The sequence below is a fragment of the Empidonax traillii genome, unplaced genomic scaffold (assembly GCF_003031625.1).
Source record: "Empidonax traillii isolate 1590-97213 ecotype Southwest subspecies unplaced genomic scaffold, ASM303162v1 scaffold43:size1863611, whole genome shotgun sequence".
NCBI classification, from domain to species: Eukaryota; Metazoa; Chordata; class Aves; order Passeriformes; family Tyrannidae; genus Empidonax; species Empidonax traillii.
The window spans coordinates 65,858-87,681 of record NW_020955236.1 but is presented as its reverse complement, the minus strand read 5'-3'; the positions used below and the strand labels follow the sequence as shown (position 1 = coordinate 87,681).

The 21,824-nt window shown below is 45.6% G+C and overlaps 2 protein-coding genes and 1 long non-coding RNA gene across 3 annotated transcripts in view; 1 reads left to right on the top strand and 2 right to left on the bottom strand.

The window, feature by feature from the left end:
* Positions 1 to 185: 185 nt before the first annotated feature.
* On the bottom strand, positions 186 to 6,474 carry BRI3BP (BRI3 binding protein). Its single transcript, XM_027878514.1, has 3 exons — positions 6,261 to 6,474; positions 5,281 to 5,383; positions 186 to 4,654 (listed from the first exon to the last, which is right to left on the bottom strand). Exons 1-3 carry the CDS (start codon positions 6,453 to 6,455, stop codon positions 4,236 to 4,238), a joined length of 717 nt encoding a protein of 238 aa, XP_027734315.1. The 5' UTR covers positions 6,456 to 6,474; the 3' UTR covers positions 186 to 4,235.
* Positions 6,475 to 12,169: 5,695 nt separating this feature from the next.
* LOC114054927 lies at positions 12,170 to 12,917 on the bottom strand. The gene is made up of 2 exons (XR_003570628.1): positions 12,796 to 12,917; positions 12,170 to 12,697 (listed from the first exon to the last, which is right to left on the bottom strand). It is a non-coding gene; the product is annotated as an uncharacterized LOC114054927 (long non-coding RNA).
* A 158-nt stretch (positions 12,918 to 13,075) lies between these two features.
* AACS (acetoacetyl-CoA synthetase) overlaps positions 13,076 to 21,824 on the top strand; it is a 39,793-nt gene continuing 31,044 nt past the window's right edge. The window contains exons 1-3 of the mRNA XM_027878513.1: positions 13,076 to 13,312; positions 16,445 to 16,548; positions 20,181 to 20,301. Coding sequence (XP_027734314.1) covers positions 13,195 to 13,312; positions 16,445 to 16,548; positions 20,181 to 20,301 — 343 coding nt within the window. The 5' untranslated portion in view covers positions 13,076 to 13,194. The remainder of the gene's footprint in view (positions 13,313 to 16,444; positions 16,549 to 20,180; positions 20,302 to 21,824) is intronic.

Below are 21,824 nucleotides of genomic sequence, written 5' to 3'. Positions count from 1 at the left end.
AGACGCTCCGCCCCCGCCCCGCCTCCCGTCCCGCCCCCCGGCGCTGGGGGGCCCCGAAATCACCCCGGGACCCCCCAAACCCATCGCACCCCATCCCGGCACCTCCCACCCCGTCCCGGCACCTCCCGCCCCGTCCCGGCACCTCCCGCCTCGCGCAGCCTCGCTACGGACTCGCTGCTCGGTGCAAAGTCTCAGTAAACGTTTATTCGAAGCTTTGCCACACAATACCATTAAGTTGATTTGTGAGATTTTTGTTCTAACAAATACTGAACTACGGAGTACACGGGTTTGGCTGGTCCGATAATGAATAAATAAAGGCGTGTTAAAGCTCGGTAAAAAAAAATGAGTCTGGTACATTTGTAGCTACTTAACAGTATTATCAGCAGAATCTTGTATGTCTCTAGGATTGTATGTCAGAAGTGAACACACAGCATCTCTTCAGACCAAATCATTTTCACATGAACAACTGTACAAACTTAAACACTGTGAAAGCTGATGTACAAAACGGTGGGAAATCACTACCATCAGTGCCAACAATGAGTGCTACCACAGCAAATAGAACTTCTCATCAAAAGGAAAAGGTCGGCTTTTACATGTGCTGTCATCACAGGCCGATGGAATTATCCAAAAAGTTTAAAATACATGCGGATACAATAAAACCTTTTTATTTTCCAACCCAGACAAAGAGAACTCATGGTCACTTATGCCATTAGCTGCCAAATACAGATCAGTACATGAGGCAAACCACACTTAAAACACTTCTACACCACCGAAGAGCTAAGGTTGATACTGGTCTATTTACCACACTGACGATGCAACGAGTCTTGAAAAAGCAAATCACAATATGGAGGACGGGCTATAAATACAGCACTGAACTACACCAGGTTTGTACACAGCACTCTGACACCCAAAACCACTGTGAAAGCACCACATTCCGTATGACACATCGGTTATCTACAGCCGGAGGAGCCGCTGCGGACGCCAGCTCTGCAAAGATGGGAGTGCATGGAAAAACACTACAGCAGTTTCACATATTAGGTCCTAAAGTACGAAGGTTTAAACACTCCAGACCCAGCGGGATCTGCCATCCTGGACAGCCTGGAGCCCCTCCTCAGCCGGTTACATGGGGTGCTGTTCTTTGCAGGGGAAGGTCCACGAGCAGGATCTATTCCAGAGGAGCAGCCAGATGGGATGCCCCCACACCCAGCTGGTCCCAAGTCACCTGTGCCCTCTCAGCAGCAGGTCAGGAGGGCCAGGCTGTGGCAGCAGTGCCCAGACACCGCTCCCCCCTCTCTGTTTTGCTGGATCCCAGTGAAAAGCGGGAGCTGCGAGGTTTGGTCCAGTCCCATCTCTGCCCCCGGCCCAAATGAGTCCATCAACTCCCAGTCTTGGTTTGTCCGTGGGTGACAAGGCAAGACCTGCCTGTCTCGGGGACGCTCCTACCAATGGCAGTACAAAAGCAGTGCAACCACTGGCATGGGTTCTAAAAAACAAGCAAAAACCTCCATGGATAAACTAGATGGCCCGGTATGGAAAATACTTGTAAAAGGTTATTTACAAAAGTTGAAAGAGATTAAATACAATACCACATTCATGTCCCAAAAGCGCTTTCACTACAGTGCATGTTTAAAAATACAGAGCATTTTTAAAGTATATATATATATTTATATTGAAGATTAGATTGTGCTTTAAAAAATCATTACTTCTGAATTTGACTAATGTGAAAACTGAGTGCTGGGAAAAATACTGATTAAAAATACCCAATTTTATATATACCACTTTTGACATAACATTTTGCTATACATGGGATGCAAGTAAATATAAAAATACTTTTTTCAAGCAGCAGGGTGATCAAAATCAAGAGTATTAATGTAGGAGGGCTGATTTTACAAAACTAAGATAAATGATTAGAGCAGGACAGGGAGAAACTATAATCCAAATTAACTTTTATATAGTATTTTTAAAGAAATCTTTATCATAGACAACTCTTAATATATAAATGATTCAGTATTTTTAACTTCAACGTTAAATATGGATTACATAAAATACAATCTATGCAAACTGACTCATGCACATAGTCCTAAGAAGGCAATGGAGCCGGTGACACGAGCGAGGTTTGCAGACTTTGGTCCTCAGGCCTCAAATTTAACAAAACACATCAAGACCTGACAAGCTGTGCTAGTCAATTCCTAATTTCCAGGTCGGTGTTTTAGCCCAGTCTTCTGTGCACAACAGTAGGCAAAACTGAGTTTACAGGGAAGACTCTTAATACTATGGAGAATGAGCTGGAAAAAGGAATACACTGTATTTTATATTTTCAGCTTTACAAAGTGGACTATTTGTTGCCATAGTCCTTATATTAAGTTGCGAAAACCAGTTATTTTACAACACTAAATGTTGTATTTCTCAATAAATGGTGTGCAGGGGGATTTACAGGTGACATAAAAAATAAAATGGGTTCCAACCGTGCCAAGTGCATATGAACTTCAACTGTGTTGAACTCAAGTGATCACCGTTCGGAGTAAAGGCCATTAACATGGATTTTAAAAAACAACCCCTCATGTAAATGTCACATATAGACCCAAAGACATTAGGCAAGTAACACACATTCTAAGAAGAACATTAAACTTCGGCATAAAGAGAAAAATAAATCTGCCCAACAGTTACATTCAGTTAAGCATCACATCCAGCAAAAGCTCTGCCCGACGGAACAAGAGGACAAAAGGCCAAGCTGTGCTCAGCTGCCCTGGCCTGTTCTACTGGCACTCACAGGCATGGAGAGGAGAACCTCCTCCTACTTGTTCCCCTGCTTTGTAGCCAGGCCCTATCAAAGACCAAGTTTTGTTGCGTTTTTTTTTTAAATGTAATTGTAAGTTTAGACCCTATGGAACACGAAGCACTTCAGCTGTGGTCCATTCCACCTCTCACGGTATCAGTACTGTGCTCATCACTCCGGGTCAATGCTTCCCCTCCCTCCCCACATCTCTATCCTTGAATGCTGTTGTTCCCAGGTCAAACCACATTCCTTCCCTGAGGTTACCTTTGTTTCACTGCATTTCAGCAAACCGTTCACGCAGCCAGTGATACTCTACCAAGTCAGTCAGTTCTAAGTCACAAATACAGAAATCCTGCAAAATAAAATTGCTTCAAAGCTCCCCTGCTTTGAAATAGAACCGTTTCCTATGCCCTCCTCATAAGGTGACTCACTTTCCCCAAAACCTAATGAGGACACTGACTTCAAGCAAAAAGCTCCTATAAAACTATTACAATTTTAGAAAAAAATCCAGATCTTCCTGAAGATAATTTATTGCCGCTTATTGGTCCTGAGAAAGCTTTAAGCAACAATACATTTGCACGTGTTTTAACTGCTGCCTTTTCTGAGAAAGTACATGGGTCCTGAGATTAAAAAACATGTTTTAGTCTATGCATTTATGCTTGGAAAATGCTTCACTGTGCAGATCAAATATGAATTACAATTTGTCACGCTATGTTTCTTCCCTCTGTGCCAATTCATTAAACTAGATTTCCTTTCAGACACCAAATTAAAGGTCTCGAGATGAAATGCAATGAAAAAAATGCCACACGTGTGTTTCTCAATTCCTCCCATTGGACTGGCATTTAAGGACTTCAGATTTTCCTTCTCCCTCGTTCCCCACCTCCTCTTAAAAGCTGTGGTGTGAATTTTTTGGCCTGGATACCAGAAAATTCCTCATCTGATACTCTATGAAAGGCAACTTCAAGGCAATGAAATAAGCCAACAAAAACACAAAAACATTCACAACTTTGAAAAAAATAAAAATGTGGACCCACAGCAGATACTTCTCAATGGAAGTGCTTGGTAGCTTGAGTTTTTTTTTTTTCTTTTTAACTTTTAAAGTGTCAAATTTGCATATGTTTAGCTCAATTTCAATATCTGAAAGACTACTCAATTTGCTTTTATAAAAACTTTACAAAAGATGTTTTTAAATGCTTGTAAAAGTAAGCGTTTTTCTACTGAGAAAATTCTAGTACTGGATAAAACTCTGAATATACAGCTGAATTTTGTAAATGTTTTTCTTTCTCCTACAAGTTTAATGGCTGAGTGTATAATCTAGATAAATTAGTCTCACACATGATGAAAAGTTATAACTTTGCACACTTTTTACCATGTGACGTTTTTGTTGCTTTATAACTTCGAATGAGACAGTGCTTAGGGATTTTCTGGAGCTGGTGTACAGTGGTCTGCAGGGGCTGGCTCATTGCTCGCTGCCCCTGTCCAGGTTCTCAATCACCCTGGAAAGGCGGATGTTCAGCAGTCTGATCTGACTATCCAGGTGGTCCATCTTCTCCTCCAGGCTGCTGCTGCTGTTTCTTCGCCAGTAAAATCCAACCGGCCCCGTCATGAAGTAAACGGCGACGACGAAGCAGAGTGGCAGGACAGCGTGTTCCGGGTCGCCCTCGTACTTCTGGAGGATGTACACGCACGACAGGGTGAACAGGGCAACCCTCGCAATCCAGAAAAACCGACCAAACAGCATGTGCAGGAGATAGAAGAAGAATCCAAGGAAGAGAGAGAGAAACCAATAGGCAAGTAAAATGGCACCGATCAGCAGGAGGGCACGGGTCGGGTTGTTGGCAATTGCTGCTGGGCTGAAATAATGAGTCAGGTTGGAGGCTGAAAAACAAAGGAAAATGTACAGAATGTTAATGAGGGGAGGCTGCAGTGGAATGGGCAGAAACACGAGCACAGCTCCAAAATGTCAGTCCCCACCAGCAGTGGGGTAATGGCTGTGTTTTCTAAAGTCACGGGTAAGGCTGCTCCATCTGTTTCTAGATGGACCTTCTTCAAATCACTGGCTCGGTTTCAATGATGCAACTGAATTAATTCCTTTAAAGCAGAGGTTCTTTAAAGACAAACCACTGCAGAGCCTAAGGTCCAAGTTCATATAGGGGCTACAGATCCTGCTTTGTAGAAGTTATATTCTAATGGCCCTCAACTGTGTCTTTCTTTTCTCTAGTCCTTGATTACTCTGCACCATTCCTGGCTGTGTGAATCCATCTAACTATGATACCAAGAAATCAACCATGACTTGTAATTCATTGTATAGACATCCTACAGATACACACAGAGAAATGGAATGGTTGAGTTCAGTCTTCTTGTTTGAAGGTAAAATCAAAGCCACATAAGCAGAGACACCACTGATGGATGTTTAATGCAGCATGATAAAATGATTTTCCTATTTGCTTGTAAACACTGACACAAGCTGAGACAGTTCAAAGGTGAACAGGCATCACACTTACCATCAATTCCAAGAACATCTAACAAATCAGTCCATATTCTCCAGAATGTGTCCATTAATACATCCACCCCATTCACAAACCTCTCTGTCAACCTTGAGAAAAACTGAGAAATAAAATTGAAAATTAAAAAAATCCTCAATTCCTAAAAACATACTTTGAGACTTACTAGTCTCAAATAGAATTATAAGGCATTAAGCAAGAATTGCAGGTTATTTTGTAGTCCCCAAGGGAAAAAAAGTAATTTTGTAAATTTTTTTTTAATTCTGCAAATCTTAAATTTGCGTATTACAATTACACTTAGAGTAGATATTTGGTCATGTAAATGTATTTGTTGGCAGCACTTAAAACTGCACTTTAAGGGCTTTACCACTCTGAGGTTTAGAGATAACACAATCATTAGCAGTTGGTAAATCAAACCAGGACATTAGTTTTATCGAGGAACTGAGAGATGTCCCCAGCACCACACACAAACGTCTCAAGTGTACTCATAGGTCAATCTAACAGTACTTATTATTTCTTCCTACTGCCTGAGGGAAGGAGAAACAGAGAATCAGGTCCTGCACGCCTGATTTCCTGCAAGTTCCTACGGCCCCGCAAGCACAGGATGCTCTGCTGATGCAGAAAGACCGGATTTCAGCTGGAGGGCTCCCCACCGACAGCGGGCTGCCCTGGCCGTCTTCCCCACCTAAAACCACCTCGATTTAGAGATTTCCCCGATAATTTTCCCCGGACCGCCGCAAGCCTCGGCCGCCGTTTCTCTGCCCGAAGCGCCGTTCCAGCCGTTCCGCCGCCTCACCCGCACAACGACGAGGCCGCGGCGGGTCCCACCGCGCCGAGGGGCGATGAGGGAGCGCGGCTGTGCCCCGAGAGCCGCCGGGTCACCCCGGGCAGCGCAGCGAGGGAGCGAAGGAAGCGCGGGAGGCGTGCGGGGTGTTTGTGTGTGTGTGGGGGGGGGGGGGGAACAGCACCCGGCGCCTCACCTTCTGCAGGGCCCGCACGTTGTCCTCGCCGAAGAGGCCGCTGATGCCCTGGTAGAGGCCGCTGGCGGCGCGGCGGAGGCTGTTCTGGCGGTCGCCGCCGCGGCCCCGAGCGGCCTCGGCGCCGGGTCCCGCCGAGCCCCAGAGCAGCAGCAGCAGCAGCAGCAGCGAGAGCAGCGCCCGCCGCGCCGCCGCCATGGCCGCCCCGCTGAGGAGCCGCCGCCGCCGCAGCGCCGCCCGCGGGACCCGCCGGGCAACGGCAACCTGAGGCACGGCGGGCGAGGCGGGGCGGGGACGGGCCGCGCTCCCCTCGCGGGGATCGGTGGAGAGCGAGGAAGGATCGCTCGCGATGGGAAAAGATCGCTGAGGGAACCGCGGAGAGCGTAGAGGTGATCCCGCCCCTCTGCTCGGCCCTGCTGAGGCACGTCCGGAGGGCTTGTGCCCAGCGCTGGGCTCCTCTGCGGGAGGGAGATGATGAGCTGCTGGAAAGAGGGTCCGTCAAAGGCCACAAAGGTGGTGAGGGAGCATCTCTCCCATGAGAAAAGACTGCGAGAGATGGGCATGTTTAGTCTAGAGAAGAGAAAGGTGCCTGCCCCAAAAGGTCTGTTCAAGTCTCTTGCTGTGTCCAACCTCCCACCAGCCTGCCCCGGGGTTTAACCTCTCCCAGTCCATTACCAGTTCCCAGATTTAACCTCTTCCACTATCTCATCTGTCACAATATTTATCCCGTTCCAGACGAAATTTCACATTTTCCCCCCTACTGTAAATCAAAGCTTACAGTGTCTCTATTTAGGGTCATTGCTCTTACTGACAGAGCCCTGGATGCTTCTTTGCCACAGGGCCCATTGCTGACTTGTGATCAACGTTCTTGGCTCCCCGATTCTCTCCTATGGAGCTTTTAAATTACTCAGCTGTTGGGGCTCTGGAGACTTGTCACAGTCTTTACAGAATACAGAGAGATGCCTTTCCTGCATGGGTATGAAATGCCCATGAGGCATTTTTCTGCCTCTGAGGCAATTCTAAGACTCAATCCTCAAATGACAAGGGGAATATAAAACTCTCATGTCAAAAAAAATGACATCTCTCTTTCCATTACTCTATCAACTTCACTTTGAGGGATTCTGAAGGATGCTCACATCCTTCACCCTTGAGAAACTCTGACTCAGATGAAATGCCAAAATTCAGCACGTTTCGTGGTGTAACTCCCCCTTCTGACAGGTTTTGTGTTGATTTTTCCTGACTAACCAGGCTAATAAAAAAACAGCTGGGAAGTGTAAATTAGACAATGTTATCAGGTCCTTCTGTGTAGTGAAGCCTAAGCAGGATGTTGGCAGAGTCAAATAAGAATCCCCAGGAGGTAAAAGAGCACTTCATTGCCTTCAGAATGCATTCTGATTCATCGCTAATTGACAGGAACACAATGATTGTGATATAAAAATAGATCCACAGGTCTGTAGTGTAGATTCTGCACTGACTGGTGACGTGAGCTGGGGCACCAAATGTTTGCTAAATTGCCCAACACTAACTTCGAGGCATGAGGGATCCTTCTTGGTGAGCTTGGGAAGGTGTTGGCAGTCCATGCTCACATCTGGGCACCACTCAGGGTCTCTTATCTGAAAGTTACAGGGCAGATCTCTGCTTTCACTGGCCCCTTCCTGGGGAGTTCTCACAGAGCCAGGGGTGCAGCTAGTAGCTCTTCCAGTCTCTAAAATAATTTGAAGTATCTCTTTCCAAATTTATACCCCATGTTCTCGGTGTTTAAACCCCATGGCTTGGCCTAAGCCTGGTTGGTAGCTGAGTAGTTGAGTAGACATCTAGAATAGAGACATCTTGCTATGGCCTTTTTCCCAGTTTTAGTCTGGCCAAAACACTTATTTTCACATTTAGCAGAATGGCCTAGACCTTTCAGCATTTATTTCTATTTGGCCCTGGAAGGGTTGGGCTCAGATCCAGGAAGGTACTTAGTATCTTACTTGATTTCAGCAGGATATAGATTCTTTATAGATTTATAAATGGTGCTTTCATTCTTTTTTGAGATGGCCCTGAATTTGCTGATTTGTTAATCCCTGTGTATATTCTGAAGTCTATCTCATGCTCTCCCAAAACAGGTTGGTAACTGATGACAGGTATTTCTGAGGTTCTTATGAGGTTTCTGATTATCTGTCCTCAGTGTCCCCCTCTGTGCTTATACTCTGAACACACAGTAAATGTCAGCTTCTGGGGCATTTCTTGCATGTAAAGAGCTCCACAGTACAAAAAAACAGTGGTAATTAACTGTCTGGGTCCCCTTGTGCTGTTTCTGGTCCACTGGCTCATATATCAGGGAATTTGGGAATGTTCTTATTTCTCTACCTGAGTTTCCATCGTGAGATCCCTTCAAAATCACTTCTGCAAGCGCCTGTTGTTTCTTTCCATCTGCTCTTTACAGAGCTTCTGAGGCCTGTGGTAGGGCTCCCTTTGGAAGCCTCTGCTCAGGGTTGTCCTTCACATGAGGTCAGGATATTTTGGGAATCTTCCCGGTGTTTAATTGATTTCCTGATCTGTCTCAATGAGCCTATTTCAGTACATTCAACTCTCCAAATCCACAGTTCTTATGAAATTACTGGGTATTTCACTCTTCTTGTTTAAATAAATGAAATAGAGACTGCTCAAAGAATACGTTGCATCATGGTATGAAATATCGATCTCAGCCACACTGAACCTCTTAATGAGGAAAACTGGGAGGTTTCTAAAGATTCTCTGATGAGGGTCTCACTGTACAGAAGAAGAATGAGTGTGCTTCTCTGTTTCCTCATCTGCACTAGAAACTGTGTAAGATGTCCTGCTCAAATAGAGGGATTTAACAACAATTTGAACTGTATTTAGAGGAAATGGGGGTCTGTTTCCTAGATGTCTAAATTTTAGCAAATCATAGGGCTCTCATTTTAAATCATCGTAATGCTGAAAAAAAATGGTGTAGCCTTAAAGGAAGCCAACTGGTGTTACTGTGGATCAGTTTTTAACCTCTTTTTTTTTTTCTGTCCTTACTTCTTCTCAGTCTCAACCTGTCATAGCTGATTGCTTTATGACCTCTTGTCATTTTAGGCCTTTTCATGTCCTCCCTATGAGGCTTTTCTTGCAATGTGTCAGTGTTTCTTTTGTTATTTTTTTTCCTTTCCCTTTCCCTTTTCTATTTCCCTTTCCCTTTCCTTTTCCTTTTTATTTTCCCTTTCCTTTCTATTTCTTTTTCCTTTTCTGCAAATGCCTTAGATTTTGATTCTAATTACAGAGGTTGCAGAGATCATAGACACTGAATGAGCCAGAAGTTTCTTATTCTTATCCAGACTTATTAAGCAGCTGGTGCGTGCTCTGAACATAGGATTTTTTAGAAAAACTTTCCAAAATCTTTATATTTCCTAATGCAGGTGTTGGATCAATGGGTCATGGTCAGGCCTCAGCATACTGCAGGTATTGCCACAAGGCATTATTACAAAACTTCTGTTTCACAGATCCTGTAATTTCAACACTCAATTTAAACTCCTGAGTGACTTCAGGTTACCTCAGAGACAATAATGTTATTGCTGTTCATCAGCTCTGAACAATCTTTTGAAAGGCTCCTAATCTAATCTAAAGCAGAAAATATGATCTCGTTTTTAACCTTATTACTATCAGCAGGCATAAAGCAAGGCTTAAAAAGATTTGAAAATGGTCAATTCCAGTTAATTTTATTCAGGCTATTTTCCTCCAGCTATCTTAATCTAGTCTCCAAACTAACTGCAGCAGTCATTGCAGTCCTCCTAGTGCCCATTTTCTCATTAAAGATTTGTTTAATTTTCTTTCTTCACATTTTTCCAAAGTCGCTTTTGAAAGAGGGAAAAACTGGTTTGGATAAAGCAAAGCTGGAATGAAGGCAGGGAGTTTGGATGCATAACCCACTCCAAGTGAGGATGCAATAGTAAAACTGCTGTTAATGAGATAAAAGTGTTGTCAGACTTTCCTAAAAGCCCTAGTTTTATCACCAAATCCAAGCACACCCTTTCCTCCCTGAGCTGTAATTCTGTCAGTCTTTTTTAAACACCTTTTTCAGCTCGGCGAGAGGATTTTTGGGTTCCTTCTCAGGTAATTGGGCTGCTCATTTTCTTTTTAGAAGCCCGGGTTGCTCGAAGTGAAGTGGGGAGTGCAGGGGGGTAAAAGCGGCTGTTTTGCTGCTGCTTTTAGGAATAATTTCTTCCCGGAAAGGGTGATCAAACATTGGAATGGGCTGCCCAGGGAGGTGGTGGAGTCACCGTCCCTAGAGGTTTTCTAGGAAAGCCTGCACATGGTACTCAGTGCCGTGGTCTGGTTGACAGGGTGGTGCCGGGTCACAAGTTAGACTCGATGATCTCAGAGGTCTTTCCCAATACAATCTATTCTGCGATTTTGTGCATTTTATCTCAAACCGGGCAATTTCGGCATCGCCTCAGCGCTGAGGGCACACGCCGCGGAACCCCCGCCCCTCCCACATGAGAGCCCTGCTGCCATTGGGCACACCTCCCCCGATCCGGCCGCTCATTGGCCGGCAGAGAGAGGGGCTTGAGAGAGCCGTGCGCCGATTGGCTCCCCGCGGGATCGGCTCTTCCCCCGTCAGCCCAGCCGCGAGGAGAGCGCGCTCTGGGCTGATGTGGAGCCAGGCGCGCCGCAGCCAATCAGGCGCGCCGACGTCGCGGCCGCCGCGCGCCGCGCGGGATCCGTCCGCGGGGCGGGGCCGCCCAGCCCTGAGGGGCGGCGGCGGGTCAGGGAGTCACTGAATCGGTGCAGCGATTAGGGCGGAAAAGACCTCTGACAATGTCAAGTCCAACTTGTGACCCCACGCCACCATATCAACCAGACCGTGGCACTGAGTGCCACATGCAGTCTTTCCTCAAACAGCTCCAGAGATGGTGACTCCGCCACTTCCTTGGTGGTTCCAATGACTACTCGCTCATTCTGTGGAGAAATTATTCCTGATCTCCAAGTTAAACCTCCCCTGGCTCAGCTTGAGGCTATGCCCTCTCATTCTGTCACTTATTCCCTGGGAGAAGAGACCACCTGCGACCTGGCTACAACCTCTTCCGGTTGCAGAGAGCGAGAAGGTTCCCCTGAGCTTCCTCTTCTCCAGGCTGAGCCCCCCCCAGCTTCTCAGAGGACTTGAGCTCCAGACCCTTTGCCAGCTCTGTTTCCTTCTTTGGACCTGCTCCAGCACCTCAGTGGCCTTCCTGAACTGAGGGGCCCAGAACTGGACAGATCACTCAAGGTGCGGCCTCACCAGCGCCGAGCACAGGAGTCAGGGGTGGCCTCGTGTCTGCCCTCCTGGGTTGTGACCCCCTCGGGGGAAAGAGTGGTGGGGGCACCTTGGTAAAAATGGGGAAACACAGCTTTGCTTCCAGTGCTGTCCAAAACCTGTCCCAAAGCTCAGCTGTACCCCGGAGCAGGGCAGGCTGTTTGCCAGCTGGGGGTAAATGGTGTGGAGGGGCTGTAAAAGGTCTGTGGTGGGGTGGGAGGCAAAACCCTCCTGGCTGCTTCCCCCCATGTCCTGTACCAGTGATGTACCCACACAGCTTAACACTCTGTCAGTGTCCTAAACACCTTCACAACCCAAAGGGTTAAAAATAAAAGTTATCTCTTCCGCAAGTCGCAGAGAGACAAGTTCTCCAGGCAGTTTCCCTACCGCAGGCTGTGGATCCCAAGCCCACTCCTGTCCTGCCTTCTCGCTTATCTCTTGGCAGGTCTCTGGCCGCGGATTTCACACTTCCATTGACCTCTGAGTGCTGCCAAGGCGAGGTAGACAGACAGGCAGATAATGTGTCCCCGTTCCACCCTAGCCTCCCTAAGGCCTATAGCTCTGGGGAGAGTTATTTAAAAATATGCCAGATGTAATGTCTGTCTCGAGGCAAATAAACTGTGGATTGTTTAAATCACATGTCCATGGTCTCCAGTTTTAATAAAGTAGTTGTACTCTGGTAGCACAAAAATCTAAATTAAATTTAGAGGAAGTATATGATCTGCTACATAGTATCTTGGAAGTATCTTACTTCCATATATAATATGCCTGTATATAACTTATCATCAAACTCCCATCTTTTGAGGCTTCTATGCATTAGAAGAGAAATCATGACCTTGAAAATAAGTTACATAAGCAGCACAGATGAGATGTGGAATCGTTTAGGTTGGAAAAGATCTTTAGGATCACTGAGTCCAGTAGCAAATTTCACATAGTTTAGTGCTTCATTAATGCCAATTCCTAGCTGAAATCACTGCGACAGTCACTAGCAGAGGTCACACTCGGAAAGCAGAACAGCAATAATAGCTTTTAATCCAAGGTGCAAGCTGTGTAGGCAGGGAGCGTTACACAAGCGCAGCTGGGGTGGCGAGGCCACGGAGAGACGCGTTTCTTGCCTCATTTTTTGGGTCAAAGACACTTGTTGGGACTTCTTCAGGCGTCCCTTGGAGGGGAGGGGGGGGAATAAATTAATAAAGCGGCGCTGATTTCTCAGAGATCCGGTGAGAAGCGCGAAGCGACGGTTCCTCCCGGTGCCCACACGGCGTCTGGTGACCTTTTAGAGGTGACAGGGACCGGCGCGGCCGCTCCCCCATTCATTCTGTGCCCGCGCTGGCGGGGTCGGCGGAGCAGGTGACCCCGCACTGCCCGGGCAGGCACCGACCCGTCCCGGCCCCGCCGCCCCTCCCGGCCCCGGCTCCCCCCGGTCCCCGCGGTCCCCGCCGCCCCTGGGCGGGCGGGGCGGAGCCCGCCGCCCCGCACTTTTTCCCTGCGGCGGAAGGTTACGGAGTGATGCGCTCGGCGGCTCCTTAAAGGGTGCGCGCGGAGGAGGGGCCGCAGTCAGCGCTGAGGCGCGGCGGGCGTGCGGGTGTCTCGGGCGGTAGCGCCGTTAGCGGAGCCCCGTGGGACGGGCGGTGCTCGCCTCGCTCCTCTGCCGCCACCATGTCGCGTGAGCCCGAGATCATGGAGTCGCAGGTGATGTGGGAGCCGGACACCAAGCGCAACACCCACATGGACCGGTTCCGCGCCGCCGTGGCCAGCAGCTGCGGGATCCGCCTGGGTGAGCGCAGGGCGGGGGCGGGCGGGCGGGCGCTGCTCGGGCTATGGGGGCCGCCTAGGCTCTGCCTCCCCCGGCCTGGCCTCACCGTGGGGCCTTGGTGGGGCTGGGGGGCATCCTCCTGCCCTTCAGGTCTCGCATCCCTCGGGTGCCTGGGCACCCCCCGGCGCAGGAGGGGCCCGGTGGTCCAGGCGGGATGCTCTGCTGGAGCCTCATCTAGAGGCCTCCGGGGCAGCGTTCGCTGAGTGTGAAGGTACGTGCTGATGGGAAAGGCAAACAGCCTTATCTGCGCCTGGTGCTGTGGCTGGATGTCAGCCCAGGCAGCACCGGCATCGCTACCTGCGGTGACTCCTGGTGTGCAGGGAGCTCCTGGGGCCAGGAGCAGCACTGGGGTGACTTGGTGTTTTAAGGGGATGTGGGAAGGCGAGGTCTCTGCTGCCATTGCTGGGAGGTTAGCGTAAGCCTTGGTGTGATGCTTTAACAGCATAGGTGTGTGAGATTTAAGTTAAGGCCATGTGCATCTTTTATTAGGGAGAGTGTGTTTCTGTAATATTCAGGTATACTGGGAGGTGAAAGGTGACCACTAGGCTTGTTCAGTGGTGGAAGAGAAGGGTTTTTTGCTGTGCATCTGCCAAAGCTTGTGAACTGCGAGCTCTGCTTTGTGCTTGTTCAGGAATACCTGTATGGCTGTGAATAGGTGTGTGTGGTTGTTTGGCTTGGAAACAGCCTGTCATCTTTGAAATGAGCTGTACTTTGAGCAGGGGTTGGACTTCCAGGGGTGTTTTCAACCCAAAATGTTGGTTTTTCAATGCTTTCTGACTGTAGGTCGTGTCTCCAGGGTGTCAGTGGTTCTGGCTGTGTGGGCTCAGCCACATCATGGACCAGGTGAACTTCAGTGCATGTGTGGGTCAAACCCTCCAGTTCTGACTTGCTTATTTTATACTGTCTGCTTTTCCTAAGTGTTTGAGGGCCAGGTTGCTTGTGTAGCTTTCCTGTGATCCCTTGTTTGATGGGGGATGAAGGGAATGGTTTTGGTAAGTAGCCTGAAAGTTTCAGTCCAGTATAGGTATCAGGGGTACGAGCAGAGACATCCTGGAGTGGTAGCAGTGTATCTAGTGTTTTCTGTAATTCACATCCAGAAAACAGTTCCTCACCTTGATTGCTATGTAGGCAAGCCAGGTCATTATTTTGACTGCCGATGGCTTCCCTTGGGAAGGCAAATGTGTAGTGCCTAACTCTCCTGCTGGATAGGAAGAAAGGGTTTTAGCCAACTCCCCAGTGAAATGTGATGTAACTGGTACTCATATGATCAAGAGTGAATGCAGCTTCAGATGGGCTGCCTGTGTTTATGGCTGAAACAACTAGAACTCTTTTCATCCCACTTTGAAGTTGCTTTCTCTGTCGGAAAGTGGATTCCTCTGCGTATATAGAAACCTTTGTCAGCCTCCATTAGGTTTGCACTGGTGTTCACTGGCCTGAGTGCTGTTCAACAGCAAAGAGTGGATGCTTTATATAACCTTAAGATGTGGACTCTCTGAGGAGAGCTAAGGGCAATATAGCCCTTTAAGCAGCATGGCTCTGCCTGGCCCTGAAAATGAAGTAACAAGATGCAATGTTGAACTGCTGAGTAACAGGCCTGTGCCCTGAAGGACTTGTGTGCTGATGCTTATTTGGAACAAACTGTATAGACAAAACAGAACAAACTGTTCATACTGTGAGAAACCGAATTAGTAGTGGCTTGAACCTTTTTGCATTTATTAAATTATTTGGAGCATGTGGTACAGTTTGGTTTTGAAAGGGGAAGTGGCAACGCTAAGCTCCTCTTGGTAAAGTCTTATCTCCACACAGCTGAGGTGTGATATGCACGATAGTAATTTGGGTGGAGTGTAAAAAGGGTATGTAGGAGTCTGGGACTGAGGCAATATGTAGGCAAAATCTGACCTATGAAGAAGTCTTTGCCTTTGCGTCTATGCCAGTAACACCTATGGAATAATCTCACTCTGATGGGAAGGGCTGGGGTGGAATAAAACATTCAAGGGACAGACTTGGTGAGGATATTGCTGTAGTGGCCATGTGTAACGGTGCAGAGGTAGTTTTCAATGTTTTTCTCTTATAAAGCTGGAAGATGTCCTCCTTGTAGGAAGAGGATGCAAGCTGGCTTCTGAAGCAATTGGCTGGATAACAGGATGACAAACCAAAGCTAATTGGTGAAAATGCTTCTGAGTGGTTTAGCTGAAAGCATCAAATAGGGAACACAGTTGGCAGAGCAGGAAACTTACTATCACTGATGGCAGATATTCATATTTAATTGGTTGTTGGCACAACTTCAGACAGCATGGACATGAGGGAATGTCACTTTCAAGCTGGTGATGAGGAATCAGCTTCAGTTATTCATAGTTAGAACTGTTTTCTGCACTGAATTTTGGTATTTACTTTGAGTTGTGGTTTTTTTTTATGCATTCCTCAGCTTACTTCATCTGTCTCACAATCATGGAAGACTTAAACATGGAAATGAGGAGGTTATGCTTTATAGTCTAGCTAGTAAACATCTTGTTTCACTTCATTCATGCTATTTCAGCATGAAAAGCTACTCTGCAGTCTGTCAGACCCCATATTTACTGAAAGTTAGATGTGGTTCCTCTAACGGTCCTGTTGTATAATGAGTGTCACATAATCTCCATATCACTGAGCTCTCAGAGGTCTTTGGCCCCAGACTAGAACCATATAGCAAGTGTCCCTTCTCAGGAAGCCTTGTTTATCTTTTGCTGTGTGAACATAATCACGTTGATATGATGGGGAGTGAAAGTGTCAGCTGACAGGACTCCGTCTGGCTGTTTGATCTGCAGCTGCACTGATGTAGGGGGAGACGCTACACAGAGTTATTAGGAAAGGTTTCTGTCTCTATGGTGGCAGATACCTTGTAACAGTCAGGTGAAGGGATACCGTGTGTTCAGATTCAAGCAGACTCTGCTGTGGCCACTTGCCTTGAGCAGAAGTCATCTGCTCTGTGTGGTCAGATTTATCTTCCTGCTTGTTTTAGCCACAAATTTTCTTTATCCGGGACATCCCTAATTGTAGTTTGTCCAAATTCCTGTAATTATCTGCACAGTGCTAACACGTATCTATTACTTCCAGCCAACTATGATGACTTATACCAGTGGTCGGTGGAATCCTACTCAGACTTCTGGGCGGAATTCTGGAAGTACAGTAACATTGTCTGCTCTCGCCTGTACGATGAGGTAAGTTGAGCGTTTATCTTACAGTAAGTGCAAGACAAACAGGAAATAATCTGATTTTACAATCAATCTTTTGACCTCTTCTTTGAACTCCCACAAGTGATACGAGGAATCTCTCAAGTGTGTGGTCCTGAATTTCCTTGTGTGGCAGGTGGTGGCGTTTCATTGCTGGTACGCTTTAGGACAGTGAAATCCTCAAGTTTTTATGTCCAAAGCAGTTGTGCTGTGGTGTCCTTGTGTTCATGTGCTCTTGCACACATTGTCATTCCTGGCTTCTTGTGAGGAGTCTGCCAATACCTGCCTTCTGCTTCAGGATCGTGCTGGTAGAATATCATCTTGGTTCTGTAAATGCTGGCGTGCTGTCAAGTTCATGTTTAACTTCCCTGAGTCAGCTTACCAGATAAGCACACCTGTTACTCCCTGGCTTTGTAGAACTGGTTTTGGAAGCTCTGCAATCGGGCTTGAAATATCTCTGAGGGAATGGTAGTGGTTGAACATGATCACGGGTGCAATACTAGAGTGTGCCACGGAGTTGCTGTGGAATAAAAGGTGACTCTGAAGCTCTTGCAAATGGAGGGCAAAGCTGGAGCCCTTTTACAGTCCTAATGTAGGATATCATCATCACTCTGTAGCTTTCCATCTTCCTCAAGATGATGGATTGATTACTTCGAAAGATTGATGTAGTGGAACCTTCTTGGAACTTAGTGGGGAGGACTGGGCTTGTTTCTTAATCCCTAGAGGCCATCTGTTCCAAGAACCCTCAGAGTACTGGCAGTCCTGCAGAGGGAACTGTTAAGTTTCTTTTGAATTCTCCTTCTGTTTTATGAGTTTCTGCACTGATATGATAGATCAAGTGGTTCTTCCTGCCATGAAACTGCTTTTTCAGGTGTCTTAATGTGACTCACCCTTTAGAAGAGTGAATTCATCAAGAATGTAAGAACTGGCCTGCTTTGAAGTGTGTAATCTGAAGATTGTAAACACCTGATCTTTACATTTTCTATAGTTGGTAACTCAAAATCTTGCCAGGTTGAATTTAGGTGCTGTCTGTTTTCTCTACGTATTCTGTGCTGCTAGCAAGTCTATCCTAAATTTCCACATGAATTCAAATTGTCTTGAGCAAACTGGACAGTAACACTTGTTCTCTTGCCTTAGAGGACTGATACTCCTGGACGTCAGTCCCTCCAGATGGCAACAATGGCTGATGAACTGGAGGGAAACTGGAGCAGGAGATGGTGCCCTAAAAATGGATGTTTCCTGAGAATGAGTAGCAAGAAGACAGGGGTGTCTAGAAAGGCTTTAACTCGATTTCTAGTGAGCTGCAGGCTGTGTGTTTTAGTGGTCTTGCTGTGATGTCAGATCTTGAGACAGGAGAGGGGGGGGTCAGCTGATAGACAAGGAGTGCAGAACATACTGAGTCACTTGGTGTGGATGCTGCTGTTTGACTTTCCCTCAGTGTCGGCTTCAAGGCTTAACTCCAGCTTTGCTGACTTGCTGTTAGTCCTTGCCATTGGTCCACTTGTGCTGTGTGTCAGGAGGCAAGGCAGGTCACAGTAACTGAGCTGGTCTGTGGGAGCTAAAGAGCTGAGAAGCTTGATTTGAGGTACCTTGCAGCTTGATCCTGGCTGTCTGTTGGAAGTGAGCATTATCCTTTGAGGTAAATAGGGTTTTTCATGAACTGGATTTAACTCCTTTATTCCCAGCCAGTGGAACAGTTCATACTTTCACAGGTAATTCAAAGGAAAAAACCCAACTTTTTTACATTTTACATTGTGCACATATAATATAAACAGCCTCTGTTTTACTTAAAACCTTTACTGAGTTTAAATATTAGGTGTAGACATGCTGATGTCACTCTGTAGCAGTTGATATCTGTGTCACTTGTGAAAAGAACATGGGTACTGGCAGCGTGCAAAGCTACTCTGACATGGCAGCTTTGGCATTGGCCTGTCAAGGTACAAGTAGCTGATTTTAAATGAGGAATGTAGAGTCTATTTTCTTTTTGCTATGAGAAGGACCTGACAAGGTGTTTGCTGGTCCTATGGAGGGGCCTCCAAGTGAGAGATCAGGTTATTCATATCATGAAGTACCATTACCAAAGACTGTGCTTTAACTAGGAATCATGGGTGTTACCTGCGGAGAAAATACTGGAGCATCAAGAATTATGTCATTTCAGAACCTTATGCTAGTGGACCTCTTTGAAGGTTTTTTTTTTTTTTCCACTTCAGGAAAAAATAGTTATGTTGGATCTTCTCCTGGAAAATGTTGCAAATGTTCTGCTCCCTTTTCTTCAAGCTAAGGAAGTCATAAATGAGTCAGATCTAAGAGCAGCTTCTAATTGCTGCAGTAATATATGTTGGTACGTAAAAAATATTTCTGCAGCCTGAGTTGTTAAGGTGCAAATGTTACAACTCAGTTCTTGTTATCTGTTAGGAGCAAAGAAATCTACGTGAGTTCTCATTTTTAGAAAATACGTTTGAAATAAAGTAATGCAGTAGAGCACTTCCACATGAACTTTACCTTGGCTTATAAATTCATTTTAGGATTGCCTCCAGCAATACATATGCTGCCCATCTAAAAGCACAAAGCCATTAGGTTTTCTGGAGTGGGAGGTATTTTGAGCTCTGCCTGGCTTTCAAAAGAAGAGTCTTTCACTTGGTTTGAAGGAATGCTGTTTTTATAATGTATGTGCAGTCTGTGAGAGAACCTGAGGGTATAAACTGAAGCTTTCAAAAACACAGCTATAAAATAAAGTTTCTATTTAAAGATTTCAAAATATATGTGCTGCTGAGCAGTTGAATTGCTGAGCAGTGGTGCATTTTGGAAGGAGTTTAGACCTTTGGGGCTAATGCTTAGGGGCTCTTTACCTATTGCTGTTTTTAAAGGTATAGTCTTAACTGTGACTGATCAAGGGGTAAACTAATACTTTGAGGCTTAATTAGTTCAAGATGGGGAAGTTATTTCAGCTGAATGTATTTTTGTTGGCTTTCTATTGCATTTGCATGTCCTAGTCCTAAATGGAGAGGTACTTAATATGAATTTGTGATGTTGTTGGACCCCCTTAATTCTAAAGCCTGGAGAATTGGAATAAAAAGCTGGGACTGTTTGGATACATTTGACTCTACAGTTCATTGTTTTGAATTACCATTGTCTGAGTTCCTGATGTTTTTCTCTCTACCCTGTGACTCATGCTGGGGCAGAGTGGGTGCTCACACCTTCCTAAGAGGGAGGCTGTGAGAGAGTTTCCATCTACTGCAGCTCAGCCCCTGCTCAGGGTGTTCCCAGAGGCTAAACTCCAGTGGTCACTGTGGTTTGCCTGTGCCTTGTGGTCTGGATGTTGTCACAGTGGTTTGTTTTGCTTGTGTATTAAAGGCTGGTCCAAAGGTAGAACTGTCAGCAAGGAACTTCTTCAAGTTGTGTTGTAATGACGTATTTGCTTGTGACAACTGACAAATAATTAATCTTTCCAGGCCAGTAATTACAGGATTCAGTGTCTGTCTGCCATCTGTAAGCTGGGAGAAATGCTTCTTGCCTAATACAGTCTAAAAAGAGCTTGGAATTAATTAGCTGATTTCTCTGAAAAAAGAAATTTATATTACAGTTTTCCAGGAATGTATTATATGTTTTTTTTTTTCCAGGTGGTTGATACATCCAAAAGTATTGCAGATGTCCCGGAATGGTTTAAGGGCAGCCGTCTGAACTATGCAGAGAATCTCCTGAAGCACAAGGACAACGACAAGATTGCACTGTATGCAGCAAGTAAGAAAAAATTAATGCCTTATATTTATTTACAGTTCACAGGACTAGGCCTTGTGAAACAGCTCTGATGAAACCTTGAAACAAACTGGTTTGGGTGAGGAGAAAAGAGGGTAGTAAAGTTAGTAACTCTTCACAATCTGTGACACAGCTCTGCAAAAAAAACCCCAGCAGAACACGCTTTTAACACCTACACAGTAGTTGTGCGTGGTGTCCTCTGCTAAAGCTACAGGACTCCATTGTTCATTGTTAAGCTACTAAGAAGCATCACTGCTTGGTCAGTCTCATGATAAGGATTAGGTTCAGCAAAGGGGACGCTCAGAATACAGCTCCCTAAGGAAGCGCTCACACACCTGCACAGGACATAATCCCATCTAACAGATTAGAACTGGTTTTTAAAGTTAGCAGACAAAAAAAGTCCCTTCTCTGTATCTCAGCATCACCATCCTCATGGCTATACATGGATTTTACTACACTTAAACCTTCAGTGTAACCAGAAAATTAGGACTGAGCTTTAGCTTTCCAGACAAGTGAAATTGCAAGTCCCCCATGCACATAACTGTCCTTTCTGTGTTGTCAAAAGCAGAGTTAATTCATACCTGCACCCCACGTAGTCCTTCATATTCCTAAAATAAAAAGCACAGGAAGAGGGTGGGAGGGACAATATCAAGAAACAGTGCCAAAATACTTCCTGAAGGCAAGTGTTTATGACAAATGTGAAATAATACCTCAAATACTGAGTGCTGCTCAACACAGCAGGACCTCAATGGAGAGGTACCTTAATGGAGTTGAACATGTTCTAAGGAAACTTTGTTTCATCTGCCAAGGACTTCCTTTAACTGTCTGTATTCCCAGAGCATGTTTGATTGTGTAGGTGTGAAAAGTCTTAGTTTATGACTTCAGATACATAGGAATCAGTTTTACACACGTTACTCTTCTGATAGCTGTTGAAAAACTTTGTATCACATAAGAATTTAAGTAGGTTTACTGCTGTAAATTTGCTGCTGAAGAAATACACTTATCAGTTGCATTTTACTGCTTAGAGGTATTGAAAGAAACCTTTCTTGTCATATTTATATATATCAGTTACCAGTTCAGAGGGAATGGGGAAGTCTGTGACCCAGTTTTGGTGTAATAAGAATTGATTTGGTGAAGTCTGATAGAAATGAGGCTTATAACTGGAAGGTGGCTTCAAAGTGATGGACTCATTGCTTTCAGAGTTTGAGATCATTATAAAAGCTTCTTATGTAGTTAATGGAGAAAAAAATTGATGCAGTTAAGTACATCTTATGGAGCACCTGAAAGCCAAACATTGATTAGTAAAATTGATGTAGAATTATTGTGATTGATTTGTTAATGTTAAAAGCTAAATGTTCAACTTGAGAGAAAGAGGAGTTAAATATTGCCACTTCAAATTATGGAAGGAATTATTATCAATTTAGTGAATTACTGCATTTGACATGTGGCTACATTGTCCATGTAGATGTTGCTTCTTGTCAGGAAGTCATAGGTTGTACTGGAGACTC

Bases quoted from the DNA above. Each gene is read 5' to 3' on its own strand.
- BRI3BP (XM_027878514.1), bottom strand. From the start codon at position 6,455: ATGGCGGCGGCGCGGCGGGCGCTGCTCTCGCTGCTGCTGCTGCTGCTG. The intron at 5,384-6,260 runs GTGAGGCGCCGG...TTTATTTCTCAG, and splicing joins ACGTGCGGGCCCTGCAGAAG to TTTTTCTCAAGGTTGACAGA. The intron at 4,655-5,280 runs GTAAGTGTGATG...TTTGTTTTTCAG, and splicing joins AGATGTTCTTGGAATTGATG to CCTCCAACCTGACTCATTAT.